We start from the raw sequence: 18,519 nt of genomic DNA, 5'->3' as shown, positions 1-18,519 counted from the left end.
ACGAGGATACAATAGCTATACCTGAATAGCATTTGGCATTGCCAGCTTGGTTGTGGAAGTACACAGGATGTCTTACAGCAACGTAGGAGTAAATAGATAGTAGAGACAATGCTGATGCGGACACCATCTGGCTATATATGATAAAACTCGTAACATTCATAACTTTGTACAATCTGCTTAGCCCTAGTGACTCCAGACGGATAGCCACAGAACACGGCAGCGTTACACCAGCCAGAATGTCGGACACTGCAAGATTAGCCATAAAAAGGTAGATAGGTTTGTGGAGTTCCTTTCTCCCAACGACTGTCCCGAGTACAAGAGTGTTAGGAATGATGATGAGAATCCCCATCACACACCAGATGACGTTTGCTGCCGTCCCCATCTCTAAGAGGGAAGGGTAGTTGGAACAGAGGTCTTGGATTTGGTCGTGTGGCACGGTCTGGTTGCGTAGATACCACAGAAAGCAGGAGAGCTGCTTGTCGAATTTTTCAGCTGACGATGTCTTCCCAAGTAAGGTAGAACTGTTGTTGAACATGGTGGACCTTCCCCTGTTCCTCTGCGGCCTGAAATGTACTAGACCCCCGTAGGTGAAATATGGACTCCGCTAGATGGTCGTCTTTGGTTACGTTGATGATGAGAAAAAGGCAAGACGGAAAACTGTGACTGGACCGTACTCTGTGTATCACAGGATATGGTTATATACAGCGCTCTAGCTACTCTAGGAAAGTGTCCCCTGAAAAAGTACAGCAGAGAAATTGCAGCCGCTGGTGCGTGAAAACTGGACTCCGCTAGGTAAAAGACTATGTTTACGTGGCTGGCAGAAGAAGACAAGAGGCAGACTGCCTGAAATCTTCTGTAAGATCCAAATGTCTACCTACTCTGGGGAAAGTAGTCTCCAGTTCCTGGATAAAAGGCCGGTGGACTCCGGTTTCGATGAGATGGAATCCACTGGGGGAATGTCTATGGTTACGTTGGTCGTCAGAAGATGGCAAGAGTCAAACTGTGGCTGGCCCTTGGTCTGGTAAAATGCGCTCTGAGAGATAAACTCATCTGGATAAAACACAGTCTCCAATAGATGAAAGGCCTGTTACTGACCAGAGGCGAGGACTGTCATTCGAGCCATAAAAGTAAAATAACATGCGTCATAAACAGATGTGTCTGATTATGACTGGAAACATTAAACTTTTATCTTACTTAGGACATTGGTGCTAATTAATGGATCACCTTATGGTGTTTTTGTCAAGATACTGGGGGGGGGGGGGTAACCCGTAAGGACCGTTAGAATCTAGTGTCACTAATGATTACTCAGGTGTGGCGGAAACACCTGTGGCCCACGCACTTCGCACCTTCGTGTGAATTACCAAAATGATTAGATCCCTTAGCATTAAAACATTAGAACGCTTTCATACCAAGCTTCAAGAATCTGGATTCAATCCATCCATCCATGCATCCATCCATCCAACCATCCATGCATCCATCCATCCATCCATCCAGCCAGCCATCCATCCATCGATCCATCGATCCATCCATCTATCCATCCATCCAGCCATCCAGCCATCCATCCATCCATCCATCGATCCATCCATCTATCCATCCATCTATCCATCCATCCATCCATCCATCCATCCATCCATCCATCCAACCATCCATGCATCTATCCATCCATCCATCCATCCATCCATCCATCCATCCATCCATCCATCCATCCATCCATGCATCCATCCATGCATCCATCCATCCATCCATCCATCCATCCATCCATCCATCCATCCATCCATCCATCCATCCATCCATCCATATCCACCCATTCATCCATCCAATCATCCATCCATTCTCAATTTTACATCAATACTTACAGTAATTTGATATACACGAGTGACCGCAAAGTGATTAGTGAAAATCTGGGTGGAGAATGTTTGTGGTATCTTTGGGATTCCTATCAATCCATGCGGTTTGTCTTTAGTTTCACACTTCGGTGAGAATCAGTAAGTGAATTCTATCTCTTCGGGCGTCTTGCTGGAAGATATGCGTAACATGGAGCATTCTTGTGAACAAACATTCTTCTTGTAAATTGCAATGCAGAGATGTTCAGTGACCTATTTTCTCCCATTTGCAGTGTAACAACATTAAAACCAAAGGAACAGGAAAAGTACACTTGAAAAAGAGACAAAAATAGTAGGTTTTATCAGATCTAGAAAATAAATTCGTCTAGAAAGGAGGCAAAATTATACACCACTGAAATAAACTGAAGCATTTATTTCTGTCGCTAGAGGTCTCTTTTACCCTGGCTTCAGATCGGTATTCATTCAAAACTGGTATTCGAAGCTTTAAAAAGTCACATCCCAACTTTATATAATTGTACCAGCCTAACGTGTACCCCGTACGTATCCCATATATAGAATCCTCAAACTTTTGCTCTTTGTAGATTATTGTAGAGTAAAAAAATCAAACTAATTGTGATTAAAGGGTTCAATGACCTCTAGTCTGAACACGTATTAAAGTTGTCTTTTTGTTCTTGGCCGAAAGGAAAAAAAAGAATATGACCCCAACTTATTGAACTTCTAGTTTTATTAACATCCTATATCTGGGATCTCTAGTTTATTGAAACTTTGATCCTCAGCCTTGTACATGCGTGATGCTGGACAATACGTTTGAGAAGAAACCCTCCCACTGCGTTTATTTGCGTTAGAACATATCATTACGTAGTAAGCTCACGTAAGCCGATCTTTTATCCTTTGGGCTTGGATAGTAATCGTGGCGTGTTTGGATTCACCCTGCGTAAACTAAAGGTCACTTGTGGGTTTGGTACAAGATTTTTGGCGAATGAATCAACGGCTGACCCACCCGCTTTTCTTTCTCGAACCACCTTCCCCCGAGGGAAGAACTTGTTTACAACATTTGTGTCGGTGGGATGAAGGTATCAGACAATTTGCTGTCAGATTCACCTTTTTTGTTCTCCCTTTTTTTGCCCGAGGACAGACGCTATGTATGCAAATGAGCGACCCGGTTCTGCCTTGTTTCAAATGACCCCGAAAGAATGACTTCGCCTGGTTTTGTGCAGAAGAATCAAACGGTTTAATTGGGCGAGAAGAATGTATAGGTCAGTGCAAATTGCCCCCCTGAAGGCGGGAAAGTCCAGGTGGGCTTGAGTTGAGGGACATGACCATATAAGGTGTTCCCCCAAGGCTTCAGCAAGATCTAAAAGGACACCCGGCGAAGTCATCGAAGTAAAAATTTGACAAACTTTTGACCGGTATCTTGACGCAACGTTGTCGAATTTTTCTACTTCAGAAACTCAGAAAGATCAAGACATAGCGATCGTTGAAATGTTTAGTTATGTAAGCGCCCTTGCACACATACAATTCCACAGGTAGTGATTTTGACACACCATCAATATAAAGATTTGTTAGTTCTTTAACATGATCTGACACTTGTTTATTCTATAGAGGATACTGAACAGAATATCAATGACTTGAAATTGTCACCTGACGTGGCATGATGCAAGTTTTAACGTGCGCAACAATGTGGAAAGAGCGCCGAACTACTAATTGAAGATGAGTCACTCTTCCACGTGGCGTGCTTGGTATGGTCTATCCAGCACACGCCCCCTTTTAAAAACACACCTTTAAACCGTTTTGAAGAGCTTTAAAACGTTTCAAAATTACACGTTTTCACAAAACAAAATTCTATTAAAGTACAGACCCATTTATGTTATGTGGAGTCTTCGTAGGTTTCGCAAAAGCGATAGAAATCGCGAATTTAGTAAAAAGGGGAGTGTCCGCCATGTTTTTTCAGACGACACTCACAGACAAACTTTCCAGACACGCCCCATAGTTGGAATGACGTCAGCGTTGCCATGACAACGCATACAGGAGTCAGTCAGGCGACAAATTCTCCAGTCAGACAACAATCTTTACAGTTTCCCAGAATTCAACTTACCATAATTGTAGTTCTGTTAAGATGCACAAAACATCGCTGTTAAGTACACAATTATATTTTTACTATATATAGTCATGAAATTTGTCTCACATCTTTCACAACTCTCAGCATGTTTTGAATTTGCAAACTATTATGTGGGAACATTTTCCGCCATTTGAATTCACCATGAACCTTATGCGGACCCAAACTTTTTTCCATTCCTCCATCCCCCAAAAGGATCAAATTCAACTCTCGTAGACTGTGTTCTGTGCCGCCTATGGAACAACAGGGGGCTATTTTGGGTCGACTTCGAGGTCAAAAGTGCCTGAATTCCGAACAGCGTGCGATGGAGAATAGAGTTAGTTTGTGAAAGAATCAGACAGAATTGTTAGACAACATCTGTCTGTTCCAAACACCAGAGAAACCAAACAATTTAAAATGTTGCTGATAACATTTAGTCAACTCACACAAACTTTATTTGGCAAAATTACCATATGTAGTGTCCTCTTTTGTAGCTTGACTCCAATTCTGTCTTCAAAAGGGACAAAAAGATCCGTTCAGTGATTCTTTATGTAGCGTGAAACTGCCAGTTTGTTGTGACAATTAAGCTTCAAATCACGTTGTCCAAGATGCGGGTTAGGAACAGATAATTGAAGGTAGAGGACCTATAAATGACTGTCCCCAATTCTAGTTTTTTTCTAAGGCCAGTTCAGCTTCTCACAAGAGGTCGTTGCCCCCAAGTTCCCACAGTGCAATGCGAACATTTCGAGAAAGGGGAGGGGCTTTGACTTATATATGCTATACACAAACACTTGAAAACAGCTCTTTACCTGTTTAAACCAGCCTTTCTAGAGTCGTCTCACAAAATGAGTTGTCGCGGAGAATATTGATGATGAAAGTTCAAGGGGGAGGGAGGCGATAAGAAACTGTTTTGTCATTCTAATCGTCAATTATTTTAATCACCACCTTTCATTCTTTGACCTTCTAACCTTGACGTTGATAATTCTTTCCGGAAGCCCCTGAACTTTTAGATTAGAACACCCCTTGTCCGAGTTGATTTCATGTAAATATCAGGTTCTTAATGATACAAGCCGCTAGAAGTATTCTGACGCTTTTGCAATTTTTTTTGGCGAGAGACGGTAAAGTAATACAACGTCAGTCCGTAACTTCTATGTATTAGAAAGATCGAACACCATTGCTGTGTTTGCCATCTATATCAACATTTACTAGGCAGTGAAGGTGTTAAGCAAACCTTGTCGTGATTACGACCGTTTGCAATGGGCCTTATGGATCGAAATATCGCGTGTTCGTCAACCGTGAACAGTTATACAATTCTAAGACGTTTACCTTAAACAGCTGTCATGCCAAAGGATCGAGCGGCACAGCGCTCCAGTATTTGTTCAGGTGGTTTCAGGTCAGCGTCACTATTATCTCAGTAGTGTATCAAGATTCTTAGCGTTTCTCTCAAGTGGGTAACTCTCGCAGTTAAAAAGTTAAACCCTTCCCGCGCCTGATGGCGCATAGGACGGCGCCCATCTCTGTTTCCTTAGCCCTGGGCCGCACAACGCAATCACTACAGCAGGGGGCTAGTCCGCTGGTAGTGGTGTGGTGTTCAACTTTCATACTCTTTCCCGAATGCTGAGTGCTAAGCAGAGAAAGCAGCATGTACCATTTTTAATGTCTTTTGTATGACTCGGCCGGGGATCGAACTCACAGCCTAACGAATGCAAGGCGAACACTCTACCCATTAGGCCATTGCACCAGCTCTCGTAGTACTGCGCTCAATTGCAAGTAGACGTAAACCGGTGTACAGTCCAATGAGAAACCTGCTTAGTACTCCTTTATAACCTAAGATATGTTGACCTCTATTGACTTCCTGTGTATTGCATCAAACTATGTTGACATGAACAAGAACTTATTCTACAATTATAGATACACTAAAGTGAATCAATGATTTCAACATATATCTATAGTATCTACAAGGTATATGTGCGTATCATTATATAGGGCCAATTAGTAAATACGAATTGAACTTGAACAAAGTTTTAAAAAATATTTGCGATATGTACCGATGGATTCTAGAAACAAGGTTTGGGGATAAAAGTTAAGAATTGCATAAAAGTTACTTCTTCTATTTCACAATCGTCAACACTACAGTTTATATCGGATCTAAATTCTCTAGTGTGTTTACCTATATGTACACAGTATGGATTGTCTACTTAGTAGCTAAAACTTAAAAAGAACGCTGTACCGTAAGAGTCAGAGCCAAACAAGCACAAAATATTTTAGATAACTTGCAAAGACAATTATTTTCAGCCTATTCACGGCAAAAAATAATTCACATTCTGAAGGCTAAGCTGCTTAGCCGACTTTAGCCCAAACCTGTTGAATTTCATGTCCATGGAATCAACTATGTACTCTCTCTCTCCAATAAGTTTACAGTAAAGTTGCAGACTTTGAATGCCATAAGTAAGCTCGCCATGCCCTCTATTGACACAGTCCTACCCTGTTGACACCATGCCAACCGCAGGTATTGTCTTCCTGTCAGTTTTCTCTGTGAACACCTTGACTGTTTGCATATCTCCACGTGGGGCATGTCAGGAAGCGGTTCAGTGGTATTTACCTTGAATGTCAGGATGTGGCCTTGGAATACTTAAAGGCGCGGCTACCTACCTCTTATGACTTCTTGTTGTTGGGACTTCAAGTTCAACAAGGCTGTAACAAAACTTAACGTCTACAATAACCTAAAGAGGATATCTCATTAAAAAAAGGTGGAATCTCACTGCACTTGGGGCACCGGTGCGGTACTGCGCGGGGTTCGTTCGTCACTGCGGCACTGTTGTGTCATTTTCGCCGATTTAGATAATGCGTAATACGTACGACTTAGAAGATAACAAAATACATAAATCGCAACAATCTTTATCTCTGATACTCGTTGATTAATCCTTTGAACCCGCAGTGCCGCACCGGTGCCCCAAGTGCAATGAGATACCACCTTATAGCTGCGACACGTTTGAAGCGTCTCTGCGGCCGAGCGATTTGACAGAGCGCTCAACGACTTTCATCGATAAAAAAACGAATCCTTTTACGTTCATGTGTGTTTTGTTATGTTTTAGTCATAATTGAACATTTTGTATGATATTCCCATTATGAATTTATGGGTAACACATATCCCTTTAGGACGCAGAGACGCCGCCAACATTTCGCAGTCCATCGATGAGATCATCACCAGTCACTGGGTTCTGCATCTATAGTCTGGAAAGTCCTGTAGCTGCATTCAGTCTTTCTTCATCCTTTTCCACTGTGCTTTGCACCCAGCAAGCTTCCTTAGCTCCTTGAGTTTCTTTGCTGTTGTAGGAAAAGCTCTACCTCGGTGCTTTAGTTCTGCTTTCAGCAAAACACGTTGTCATTGTCAATGTCTTCCCTTGAATCTGTTGGAACCTAAAATGGCGAATTCAAAGGCTTTTTCGATGAGATACACCCTTAAAACCCTAGATTGTAAACTTTCCCAGAGACACGACATTGGAAAGCAGCCAATGTCGTGTCGAACTAAGGGTCCAATTTGTAAACTTGTCACATGGACGTTGCCCAAGGTCATCCGGGGTCAGTTCTCCGTGACCTTGTCAGGACGATAATTCATGGCTGCGTGGATTGACCGTGACACTGAGGCGGATGTGGGAATTATCTGCTGTTGTTCTGCAGAGCAGAAAATGGTGGCGTGAATACTCCTACCTACTTTACATGCTTAGCATTGCGTTAACGAAATCATCCATCTCTGTAAGGGGCAAATAATGTGATGGAAAAACTGTAAGATTTTACAAAATCCTAGCTGGGTGAGAAACTTTAGCGTCTGGTGTTCTCACGTGGATAGTGCAGGGATGGCAGGCTTCAATCCCTTACCCATACTGCTTGGCGACACTTACAGTCGCACAAGTAATAGAAGTACTTGGGATGTATGGCTAGGTTGTGTTGTGTAAGTTATAATTGGACATATACAAAGGCATGTAAACACAAACACACACACACACGCACACACACATGTATACACGCACGAGTACACAAACACATTAAGGCACACACACATACACACGTACATTTACACAAGCACATAAACACACACACACACAGACGCACGCGTACACACACATATACACACACACACGTACGCACGCGCACACACGCACATACAGGCACACACACACATGTATATGCACACAGACGCGCGCACACACGCACACAATCACTCACACGCACATTCTAGATCTTTCAAAGAGAGAAAGATCGAGGCGTAAAATGATGAAAAAGATACTCCGCAAGAAACTGCATACCTTATTTTGATATAGACGCAACTTTTGTACATTTACAATCATGCCATTGTCAATTTCTTGGAAGTTCTGGAAGGATTTGTACTCCCCTCCCATCCCCGTCACTCCCACCACCCCTGCTATGCTGCACCCATTCCTCCACGTACACCACATCCTTTGTTCCCATCCCACACGTCCCCTCCCGCATTGTCTAGTAGTCCAGACTGACTTCCTCTTCAGACTACAGAATTTCTACCATAACGTGAAGAGCGTAATGCTGAGAAAAGATTTAATCTCCAAGCAGATGTAAGCGGTCAGCTCATTCTGCGCGTTTTATGCGTTATTCTGTTGCACTAGTTATGCCACGTTGATTTCATTATATGGATGGCATTATGTGGGATGATTAAAGAAGGTTTGGCCCCCAAAAAGTTGCCTTCATTATAAAATCTAAGTGGCCAGGAAGGTTGAACAAACGCACAAGCACACATACGGTATACTGAACAATAGATTCTTCATTTTGTTCTCCTCTTCTTCTTATATTTGAACTTGGAATTGCCGATGGAACCTTACGACAAAATTTATGTTTTCTATATACATATCTTTTATAATATATTTTTTTACATTTGCAGCTGCTTTGTACGATTTACAGTATGTTTTACTTTTTTTTAAACGGCCGAAAATTTATGCAAATCAATATGGCCTTAGTGGACCATTTCAATTAAGTCTTCAAAGAGAGAAGGAAAGAAAACAGACATCTATAAAACGACTTTCAAGGCAACGTATACATTACTATTCAAGACGTGGAAAAGGATTAAGCTTGGGGATAAAGTCTTGGACGAACACAAATGATACTCAGTGGCTCAGAACTAGACCTACAAAGCACGGATTACCTAATGATTTACTCTCTGACTGTGTAAGGTCACGATCTGTGGTTCCATTGTGCACGTGTCAAAAGGGATTGGTGCGGTGTTAACGTTATGGGTCTTTAGTTTCACTCAGATAGGACTGAACCTAAAACAGACAGTTCTCATTCTCTCTCCCTGTCTGTCTCTCTCTGCCTCTCTCTCTGCCTCTCTCTCTGTCTCTCTCTCTCTGTCTCTCTCTCTCTCTCTCTCTCTCTCTGTCTCTCTCTCTCTGTCTCTCTCTCCCTCTCTCTCTCTCTCTGTCTCTCTCTCTCTCTCTCTGTCTCTCTCTCCCTCTCTCTCCCCTAACTCGTCTCTTTCTTTGTGTCTTCTGTCTGTCTTTCCATCTATCTTTCTATCCATCAATCTATCTTATTTTGTTCCACCTATCTATCTTTCTATCCATCAATCTATCTTCTTGGTTTCCATCTATCTATATATCTTTGCATCTATCTATCTTTCTTTCCATCAATCTTCTACCTTTCAATTAATCTATCTTCATCATCATCATCCGGGCGTGCTAGTTGCTATCTTAAAGTTTCTATCTATCTATCTATCTTTCTACCCATCAATCTATCTTCTATCTTTTCATCCATATGTCGATCTTTCTACTCATCAATCTATTTTCTATCTTTCCATCTATCTATATATCTTTCCATCTATCTATCTTTCCACATGTGTCTATCTATCTATCCCTCCATCTATCTATCACCAGTACAATACAGTTCACAGCTGTCTATATTTAGATGTGTCCTCGCTTGGACATTCGCCAAACCCACACGACCACAGACAGACCTGTCTGTATGATGTACAAGTGGTCATTCCCTTCCCCCTGAGGGCTAGGACGTGGGGACAACCCTTTCTAAAATGTCACTAATCTTAGCTCTTGTTCCTTTTTGAGTCATCTGTATATTTTGCTGGCTTGTGTCCAGTTTTGTCGTAACAAAGTTGGTCATCCCCTTTACCCTTCAGGCCAAAATGTCCCTTTTCGATAAATAGTTGACTCATCATGTTAACATTTGAGATCACAGCTTAGGCCTGGGTCACATTTCCAAGCCGGGGCCTGGCCGGGATGTTTTAAGAAACGAAAAATCAAATTGTATACCAAGAAAATTACACAAATCATGACCTTGAATCTTAATTTGACATTTTGTGTATTTTTATGTCTTTTGTATCATTTTTTCGCTCCCGATAGCTGCCCGGCTGGGCCCCTTTTTTAAAATGTGACCAAGGAATTACTCCACAAAACAATTAGATGCACAAAAGAAAGCGAAGTTCTCATACCTTCGTGAAAAGTTCTTGAGAGCTTTCGTGAATTTCTTGATTTCACTCATCTTTGCGAATTTCTTACTATTTCTTTCCTACGTGTCCTACTTATGTATTTTCTTGTTGGATGCCAGCCTACGGGACCAACTCTGAACCCGGGGCAAGACAACCTTTCCATCCTGCAGCAGTTACACCATCTTCCGCCTCACATTCTATCACTCGACAATATTTTAGAAAAATACGTACATACGCCTAGACAAACAAAACACACTGATACAAAACAATACCCTGGTTTACATAGATTTGTTAAACTATTAAAGAAAGTAACTGAGTGTACAGCTTGCATTGACGTTTCCATAGAGTGGGCACCATCAGTGCAAACTGGTGTTAGAAACTATGTACATGTATATGCATAACGTTAACGTTACATATACGTGTATTATCAAGTTTGTTGCTAACTCTTCTCGAAAAACTTTCTTGCGTGTTTACCTATTTAATACTCTCCTACAATTCTTCATGTCAATAGCCATACTTGATACTTGATATTGACAACTTACTTCCTTTGAATCACGACTAGTTATCTCGAATTCCTGTTGTATATAGTTCCAAGTAGTTAAGTCGCCGTGTTTTGGAGAGCATACACATATCGATCGTGTGACAGCTGTTATCATGTTATGTCAGATGGTCCAGTATGGATATACTTACACTCAGAGGTAGTGTAACCTACACGCTTTCGGTGTAGGAAAGGTATTACCTAAGGCTCGGTCACATAGGTCGTGAGATCGTCGTGTGATCGCTAATGTCTGGCATTCTGGAGGACAACCATGTACGTCTCCTGTAAAGTTCAACCGTCTTGGTACACAAAATGTTGTTTTGGATCCATGTCAGTGGTTGTTTCTGTCACAGCCATCTTGAAAATCCCATGGCATCAAAATCGTACGACGATCGCACGACCTACGTGACCGCGCTCTAAGATCACATGCATCGTACAGTTCTTGACGTAGGATCCTTGGCTTGGTCATAGCAGAACTGGGATGTTCACAATGATCTACCGCAAACTTTCCCACACAAGATAGCAGAGTTTGGACGACATATTTACGAATGTCTTAAGAATGTCTCAACTTTGTCTTAAATCTGTCGTACGACAACATGGGACCAGATGACAATTACTGATCTATATCCACTTCATGTAGATAGATATCAAGATGACGTTTTATTGCGCAAGCTGTAACAGCTTACACCCCCAAAGGACACATATTGTCTGTAAAACGGCCATGAATCCTACTCTATGATCTAAACACCAATTGTAAATGAGTTCATCTCATTTTACACCTTTATGACCCCTGAAGCTATTAAGTTAAAGTTAAACCCTTCCCGCGCCTGATGGCACATAGGGCGGCGCCCATCTCTGTTTCAGTAGCCCCGGGCCAAACAAAGCAATCACTACAGCAGGGTGCTAGTCCACTGGTAGTGGTGTGTGTTCAACTTCCATACTCTTTCCCGAATGCTGAGTGCTAAGCAGAGAAAGCAGCATGTACCATTTTCATAGTCTTTGGTATGACTCGGCCGGGGATCGAACTCACGACCTACTGAATGCAAGGCGAACACTCTACTCACTAGGCCCTGAAGCTATAGAGTTTATATATTGCTCTTGCTAGCCTGTTAATAAACATATGATACTCTCACGTATGTGATATTAACATACCGTGTTGTTTAAAGTGGTAAAACGTACGCTTGTAACGTTAGGAGAAATATTTCATCAAAGAAGTTGTTTCAATGCTTCATGTACTGATAATTGTCAAGATGGCGGCCAACAGAGGACACGCCCCAAATGCCAACATTTCACATAACTAACTTCACCATGTTTAAATAGAAGATCAATTTTGCTTCCTAGTGGTTTATTCTATCTTAATATCTACCATGCTAGCCAGGACACAATTGACATAAACGCTCACTAAAGCTAGATATCAATTTACAGCCAGTGGAGACCTCAATTCAAGATGGCGGCAATAGTGTTGAATTCTGAAAGGTCACATTGATAGAGGTCAAATCCCGTAGGGAGACTCTTTGCGTATTACTTAAGAGATTTGTCAAAGACAAGATTGATGTAAACAGATAATACGGTTCATGTCACGCATTTGAGAAAGGAAAAGCCCTAGTGATGGGAAATAGACGCTAATTTAATTCTGGTTCCCTTGTGTTTTGATTCCCAGGCGAGCGATTTGTTGAAAGGGATTCTAGGAAGCAACATTGATTTTCTATTTGTTGTCAGGACTCAAAGAGGAGTGACTTATATGTTTGAGTCCGAGCAGGATTCGTATGCATTATTTTCCATGGTATCAGAAAGAGAAGTTCATATTAGCACATCCACCCACTATACAAAAGTATCTACTCTTGAACATGCGGTGAAAGATGCGGGGGGGGGGTGGGCATCGAAACTGCGTGTTTCTTGCGACATGACCTCTGATGTTACAGTAAGAATAGGAAGAAAACGTAACCATGCAGACCTTTAGGCATACATGATGTTCCTTCAGAATAAAGAAAAAGAAGGCATCCATTGTTGCAAGGGTTTGGCATATCGACCTGAGATCATATAACTCGTTCGGCGGCATTGCTGTCCAAAGAGATGCCTTAAGCGCAGTGTCCTGAGGCAGCCAATGGGAACGCTTGTTAAGGTTGATTGACGGGCGGGCAGACGATCTTAAGCGTTGAATAGGCGCCGGGCTTGGACCAGAGCCGAACTCCTGATTGAACCGGCGTTGGTGTAGGAGTTCGACTAAGAAGAACCATGACTTCTCGGTCTGTCGTGGCTTATAGCCGTACGGGGAAAGGCTCCGGCGGCTACCAGCGGTACGGTTTCGTGTTCCGTGGTCAACAAGGAGGAGGAGGAGGCGGCGGCGGTGGTGGCTATGGAGGCGGCGGCGGAGGCTTCGGTGGAGGCGGCGGCGGCGGTGGTGCCGGCTTCGGCGGAGGTGGCGGCTTCGGCGGCGGCGGCGGTGGAGGCGGCGGCGGCGGACGCGGCTTCGGTGGCGGCGGCGGAGGAGGAGGAGGTGCCATGGTGGCAGCCGGCTCCTTTGCCCAGGCCGGGTTCGGCTTCGTCGGCCTGTCAATCCCCATCATGTCCGGTGGACGGGAGCGGGAACTCCAGGGTCTCCGCGTCCACAACGACAAGCTCGCCAGCTACATCGAGAAGGTCCGCGTGCTGGAGGACCAGAACCGTGACTTGGAGCTGCAGTACGCCGTCCTGAGCCGCGCGCCCATGTCCGCCTCGGGAGGCGCCGACCAGGGCCAGGCCCAGATGGACGCCTACCAGGAGCAGCTACGGAAGGCCAGGGACATGCTGCAGCAGCTCCAGGGCAGGAGGAGCATCCTGGAGCAGGAGGTCGCCGGCTACGAGGTGGAGGTGGCCGAGCTAACCGCCCAGTAAGTATCCATCTGCCTACGCTAGTCTGCGCTTAGGTCCCGGTCACATGTGTCGTACGATAGGTCTACGACAGCAAATTTCAGGCCCGACAGTCGTGGATGTGTTGTATAGACGTCTTGTGACTGATTGCTAGGTTATCTTGGGTCCTTGTAGACCGTCTGTCATAAGCTTATAACTAAAGATAGTACGGCAAAAACGTACGAATATATGCGACTGCGACTGGATTCAGAAAACTCAAGATCACACAGTAAAACGATAAAAGCGACCAAGACAGTGAACAACGGAAATAAAGACAAAAAATGGGCGTAACCGAAAAGATCTACACAAATCCGACTTTTCTCAGACCTTAAATATTTCAACGCTCTTGCTGATACGGCGCTTTTGAGAATACTTTGAGAAAACGATGTTCGCGCAGTATCTATTTGCTGGTGTTGTATCTAAACTAGGTCTTGAACACATGGCTGAATGTTGTGGGTGTTCTTTGCAGGATCCAGGCTGAAATGGCTGCCCTGGCCGCTATGGAGGAGGAGTTGGCTGTTCTGAGGAAGGTAAGGAAAAGATAAAAGAGAAAGAAAGAAATAAAGATCAAAAGAAAGATAGAAAGAAAGAAAGAAAGATAAAAAGAAAATGAGACAAGATTGGAGCATGTATGGTGAACTTGCAGTCAATAGCTAAGTGCATTTTTTTTGCAACAAAAGTTGTCCAGGTCCAGGTCCAAACATCATATACCCATTTAGTCACAAATTACAGTGCGCCTTTTCGAGTGTCGCGGACTCTGACGTTCAGATCACGTGCACAAGCAGCGAAGGAATGATAGCAAGTAAACGCAACGAAGTCTTGCATCATATATCTGTGATGTTTCCATGTTAATAGTGGTTCTCATGTTCTTGTTCTCCAGAGTGTCGCGGAAGCTAACGCGGAGGGTAAGCGCCTACAAGGCGCGATGGAGATGCTGAGCGTCAACCTGGACTTCCAGATCCAAGCTAACGTGCAGGTATGGAGTTTTTTTTCTGGAATGGTAAAAAGTTAAGGTTGAAGAGGGTTTTTTTTCATATCCTTGACCATAGAAATGAAATGCAATTATGTCGCATTAGGTTTGCATGTAATTAACCATTACGTCCTGCTTTTAGAGTATATTTTTACTTAACCTTTTCACAATCATAATTTGCAGCAATACCTAGTTCTCACTGACAAGTACAGTAGGGGTATCCTCATTGGATAGATTTAAACAATGCAATAATAATCTTTATTGACCCGACAAAAGTACAGCGACTTTCGTAAGGTCTCCATGTATAACAACTACTTACAGTACAACTAAACACACATATATGGATATCTATAGGTATGAATACATCAACATAAAGGTTCTAGCATGTCATTTACACTATTGGTTCTATGTTATAAACATTCGTGGATATATTTGCCTACTTGTACACAGTGAGGATTATCGCCTCCCAGAAGGTAGTTGACTTTATCTATCGAACAGAGAGTAGCAAATACATGAAGTTAGATGTGCAAATGTTGTAACAGGTCAGAAGGTGTGATACATGTACGACCAACTGCTCTCGCGTACTTGGAAACTTGGTGCGTTGCATCCAAATTTGGACCACCTAAAATAGCCCCCTTCTCCAAATAAGGGATGTCAAATTCTATGAAGTTAGATGTGCAATTGCTTTAACAGGTCAGAAGGTGTAGTACATGTATGACCAAATGCTGTCGCGTACGACCAAACCCGGTGTGTTGCACCGAAGTTTTGGACCACCTAAAATCGCCCCCTTCTCCATATAAGGGATGTCAAATTCTATGTTTTTTTCCATATAAGGAAGCGGAGGAGCAGCGTGAGAGGGTGACGCTTGAGGTGCAGCAGCAGGCCGAGGCTGAGTTCCAGGTGTCCGTGGAGAGCATGCGCAAAGAGTTCGAGGTTAACGCCGGCGCACGCAAGGCCCAGTTGGAGGAGATGTACGCTCGCAGGGTACGTCAGAAACTCATCGTTACAAACAAACAAACAAACAAACAAACAATTTGTTCATGCTAAACTTGATAGAAATAGTAGTTATGTCTGAACATATGTTCTTAGTAACGTGTATTGTATCCATAGTTGTGGGTTTCAATGGGATTAAACAGTTTGGTGAATTATCACATCAAAGACATCATTGAAATACAAAAAATAAATGAAAGTACGAGACCATATCAATGGACTGATTTGCAGCTACTTGTAATACTGTATATTTCTATTGTTAAACCATAGTGTTTTCAGTGATGTTGGTAAAACATTGCAGAAATATATGCATAAAAATATACATGCTATACACATGCTATTGAATCATTTTGGTCCGTTTTGTGTTTTTGTTGTGTTTTATGTAAAACTTTTCGTTCCCAAAAAGAACGAAGCCCGGCCGGGCCCCTTTGTGGAAATGTGACGTTAGCCTTAGTGGAGTGACCCTCTGCCATTGCCGTTGAACCCACCAATGTTTAACTGTATATTCCTGGTTCAGCTGGCGGCTCTGCAGACCCAGAAGCAGCGTCTGGAAGCGCAGATCTCGGAGGCCAAGCGGGAGATCAAGACCGTGGAGAGGGAGATCCAGCAGGCCCTGAGGGAGCTCGACAAGCTGAGGGAAACCGTAAGAGCACCCTATTGTTTTGTGATTGCGAAATTCACCTAACCTACATACTAGGAAAATGATAAAAGCAAGAAAACTGTAACCGATACATGTACAAGGGAAACCGTAAGAACACCCTCTTGTTTCAAGATGTGGTTATGACGATATCGATTATAACTGCGAAATTTATCTAGTCTACACACTTTTGTCCTGATAAGCCCGTATATATATACGGGTTGCACATACATAATGCCTGTATGTTGGTCTAGTATCTTTATGGGTTTGGGGCATTTCTCACCTAAATGCGGCATACTATAGCAAACCACATCGGTTGAGGAGGCAAATTTGCAGCAGCAACACATAATAGGTCACATTTTACTGATCGGATTATTCAATCAGCATTGAATTGGCAAAAATATCTCAGCAGGACAAAGGTTCAGGAAAATACTAGAAGCAAGAAAATTGTCCTTGTAACCGATGCATGAACCACAATGTGATTCTCCGCCGTTAGACCGCGCGGCTGCAAGCGGAGCTGGAGGCTACTGACATCGAGGGCCAGCGGCAGTTCGAGATGATGGAGGTGACCATCGCGGAGCTGGAGGCGGTGCTGGTGGAGCTGCGGGACCGCCTGCAGGCCCAGCGGGACGCCTACTCCGAGCTGCAGCGGGTCAAGATGAAGATGGACATGGAGATCACCTGCTACAAGCAGCTGTTGGAGGGAGAGGAGGCCAGGTGGGTCGTCTCAGCCTTTTCTTTCTCTTTAATTCCTTTATGCTTTTTTTCAAACAACAGCAGAAAAATGAGCAGTCCAGGTGGGTTATACTTTCCTTTTTCTTCTTCATTTTTAATAAGCAACAGCAGAAAAAAGAGGAGGCCAGGCGGGTCGCCTCATCCTGTTCTTTCTCTCTTCTTCTTTCATGCTTTTCTTCAACAAGTAACAGCAGCAAAATGAGGAGACCAGGTTGGTCGTCTCGTCTCGTCCTGCTCTTTCTCTTTTCTTCCTTCATGCTTTCCTTTAATAAGGAAAGAAAAATGAACAGTAGAAAAATGAAAAGGCCAGGTGGATCGTCTCTTTCTTTTATTTCTCTTTTCTTCTTTCATGCTTTTCTTCAACAAGCAACAGCAGAAAAATGACCAGTCATTTTCTTTCTCTTTCCTTCCTTCATGCCTCCTGTTTTGCATCAGGTGCTACCTTTTCCCTGTCAAAATTTGCTTCATGATAGAGACATAGCCTTTAGTGTCATTTTTGTTACTTCTGTCTCGTTCCAACATACAAATTCAGCCTATTGATATCACCGTTAACTTAAATTGCGTAGGACAGACAACAATGTCTACATTTGACAGTGACCTGTAACTTTGGGTTCACCATACTCATACCTACATTGTTTGTCGTTTGTGTGTAAATATCTCGCTAATTCTACATCACACGTGCTTTCTACAGGATGGCCCAGCCGACTTCGATCGTCGTGAAGACCACCAGCAGCGGTGGCGGCGGCGGAGGAGGAGGCGGCGGCGGTGGCGGCGGCGGCGGCCTCGGAGGCGGCCGTGGTGCCATGGGCGGCCTGAAGCTCGGGAAGGGCTCCTTCCTAAAGCTACAGAACCGCTAGCACTAACCAGACTCGCCCCTAAAGCTCTCCTTATCATCTATAGGAAAACGTAACTGGATACAGTAATGTTTGAGTTTCGGATTGAAGATGGGACATGGGAGTGACGTAGTGACGTGACGTAGTGACTTGATGACGTGTGACGCAGACGGCGACGTAATGTTGACGGACAGGAGGTAGATTGAATGGCAGATGTCAAAAGGATGAGCTTGGGCAGTACTGATGAACCACTAAGGTTGTTACCTTTGCTACAGATGGTTCAAAATAAAAGTAAAAAAACCCAACACATTTCTTGTTTGTTATTATTTCATATTAGCATCTAGCAAGCAGTATACATTTATTAACAAGATGACATTGATACCGTGTTGCACAAGATTCTTTTTACCTGTCAAAAATGTTGGTCCCATGATGGTAAAACTTCTGAGCCCCATAATGAGAAAATCATTCACTTTTCTTAAAAACTTCTTAACATTAACACATCACGGCTACAAATAGTGTAAG

General features: G+C 43.2%; 1 protein-coding gene across 1 annotated transcript; it reads left to right on the top strand.

Annotated features, from left to right (window-relative positions):
* The first annotated feature begins 12,856 nt into the window (after window positions 1-12,856).
* On the top strand, window positions 12,857-18,304 carry LOC118407239 (keratin, type II cytoskeletal 3-like). The gene is made up of 7 exons (XM_035807698.1): window positions 12,857-13,813; window positions 14,302-14,362; window positions 14,713-14,808; window positions 15,637-15,786; window positions 16,310-16,435; window positions 16,926-17,146; window positions 17,856-18,304. Exons 1-7 carry the CDS (start codon window positions 13,179-13,181, stop codon window positions 18,019-18,021), a joined length of 1,455 nt encoding a protein of 484 aa, XP_035663591.1. The 5' UTR covers window positions 12,857-13,178; the 3' UTR covers window positions 18,022-18,304.
* Window positions 18,305-18,519: the final 215 nt, after the last annotated feature.

Source organism: Branchiostoma floridae, chromosome 19 (genome assembly GCF_000003815.2).
Source record: "Branchiostoma floridae strain S238N-H82 chromosome 19, Bfl_VNyyK, whole genome shotgun sequence".
NCBI classification, from domain to species: Eukaryota; Metazoa; Chordata; class Leptocardii; order Amphioxiformes; family Branchiostomatidae; genus Branchiostoma; species Branchiostoma floridae.
The sequence above is the reverse complement of the archived record's forward strand: the minus strand, read 5'-3'. Positions and strand labels throughout refer to the sequence as shown.

Excerpts from the sequence above, each read along its gene's own strand:
- LOC118407239 (XM_035807698.1), top strand. The coding sequence starts at position 13,179 with ATGACTTCTCGGTCTGTCGTGGCTTATAGCCGTACGGGGAAAGGCTCC. Across the intron at positions 13,814-14,301 it reads GTGGCCGAGCTAACCGCCCA|GATCCAGGCTGAAATGGCTG; the intron begins GTAAGTATCCAT and ends TGTTCTTTGCAG. Across the intron at positions 16,436-16,925 it reads TCGACAAGCTGAGGGAAACC|ACCGCGCGGCTGCAAGCGGA; the intron begins GTAAGAGCACCC and ends CTCCGCCGTTAG.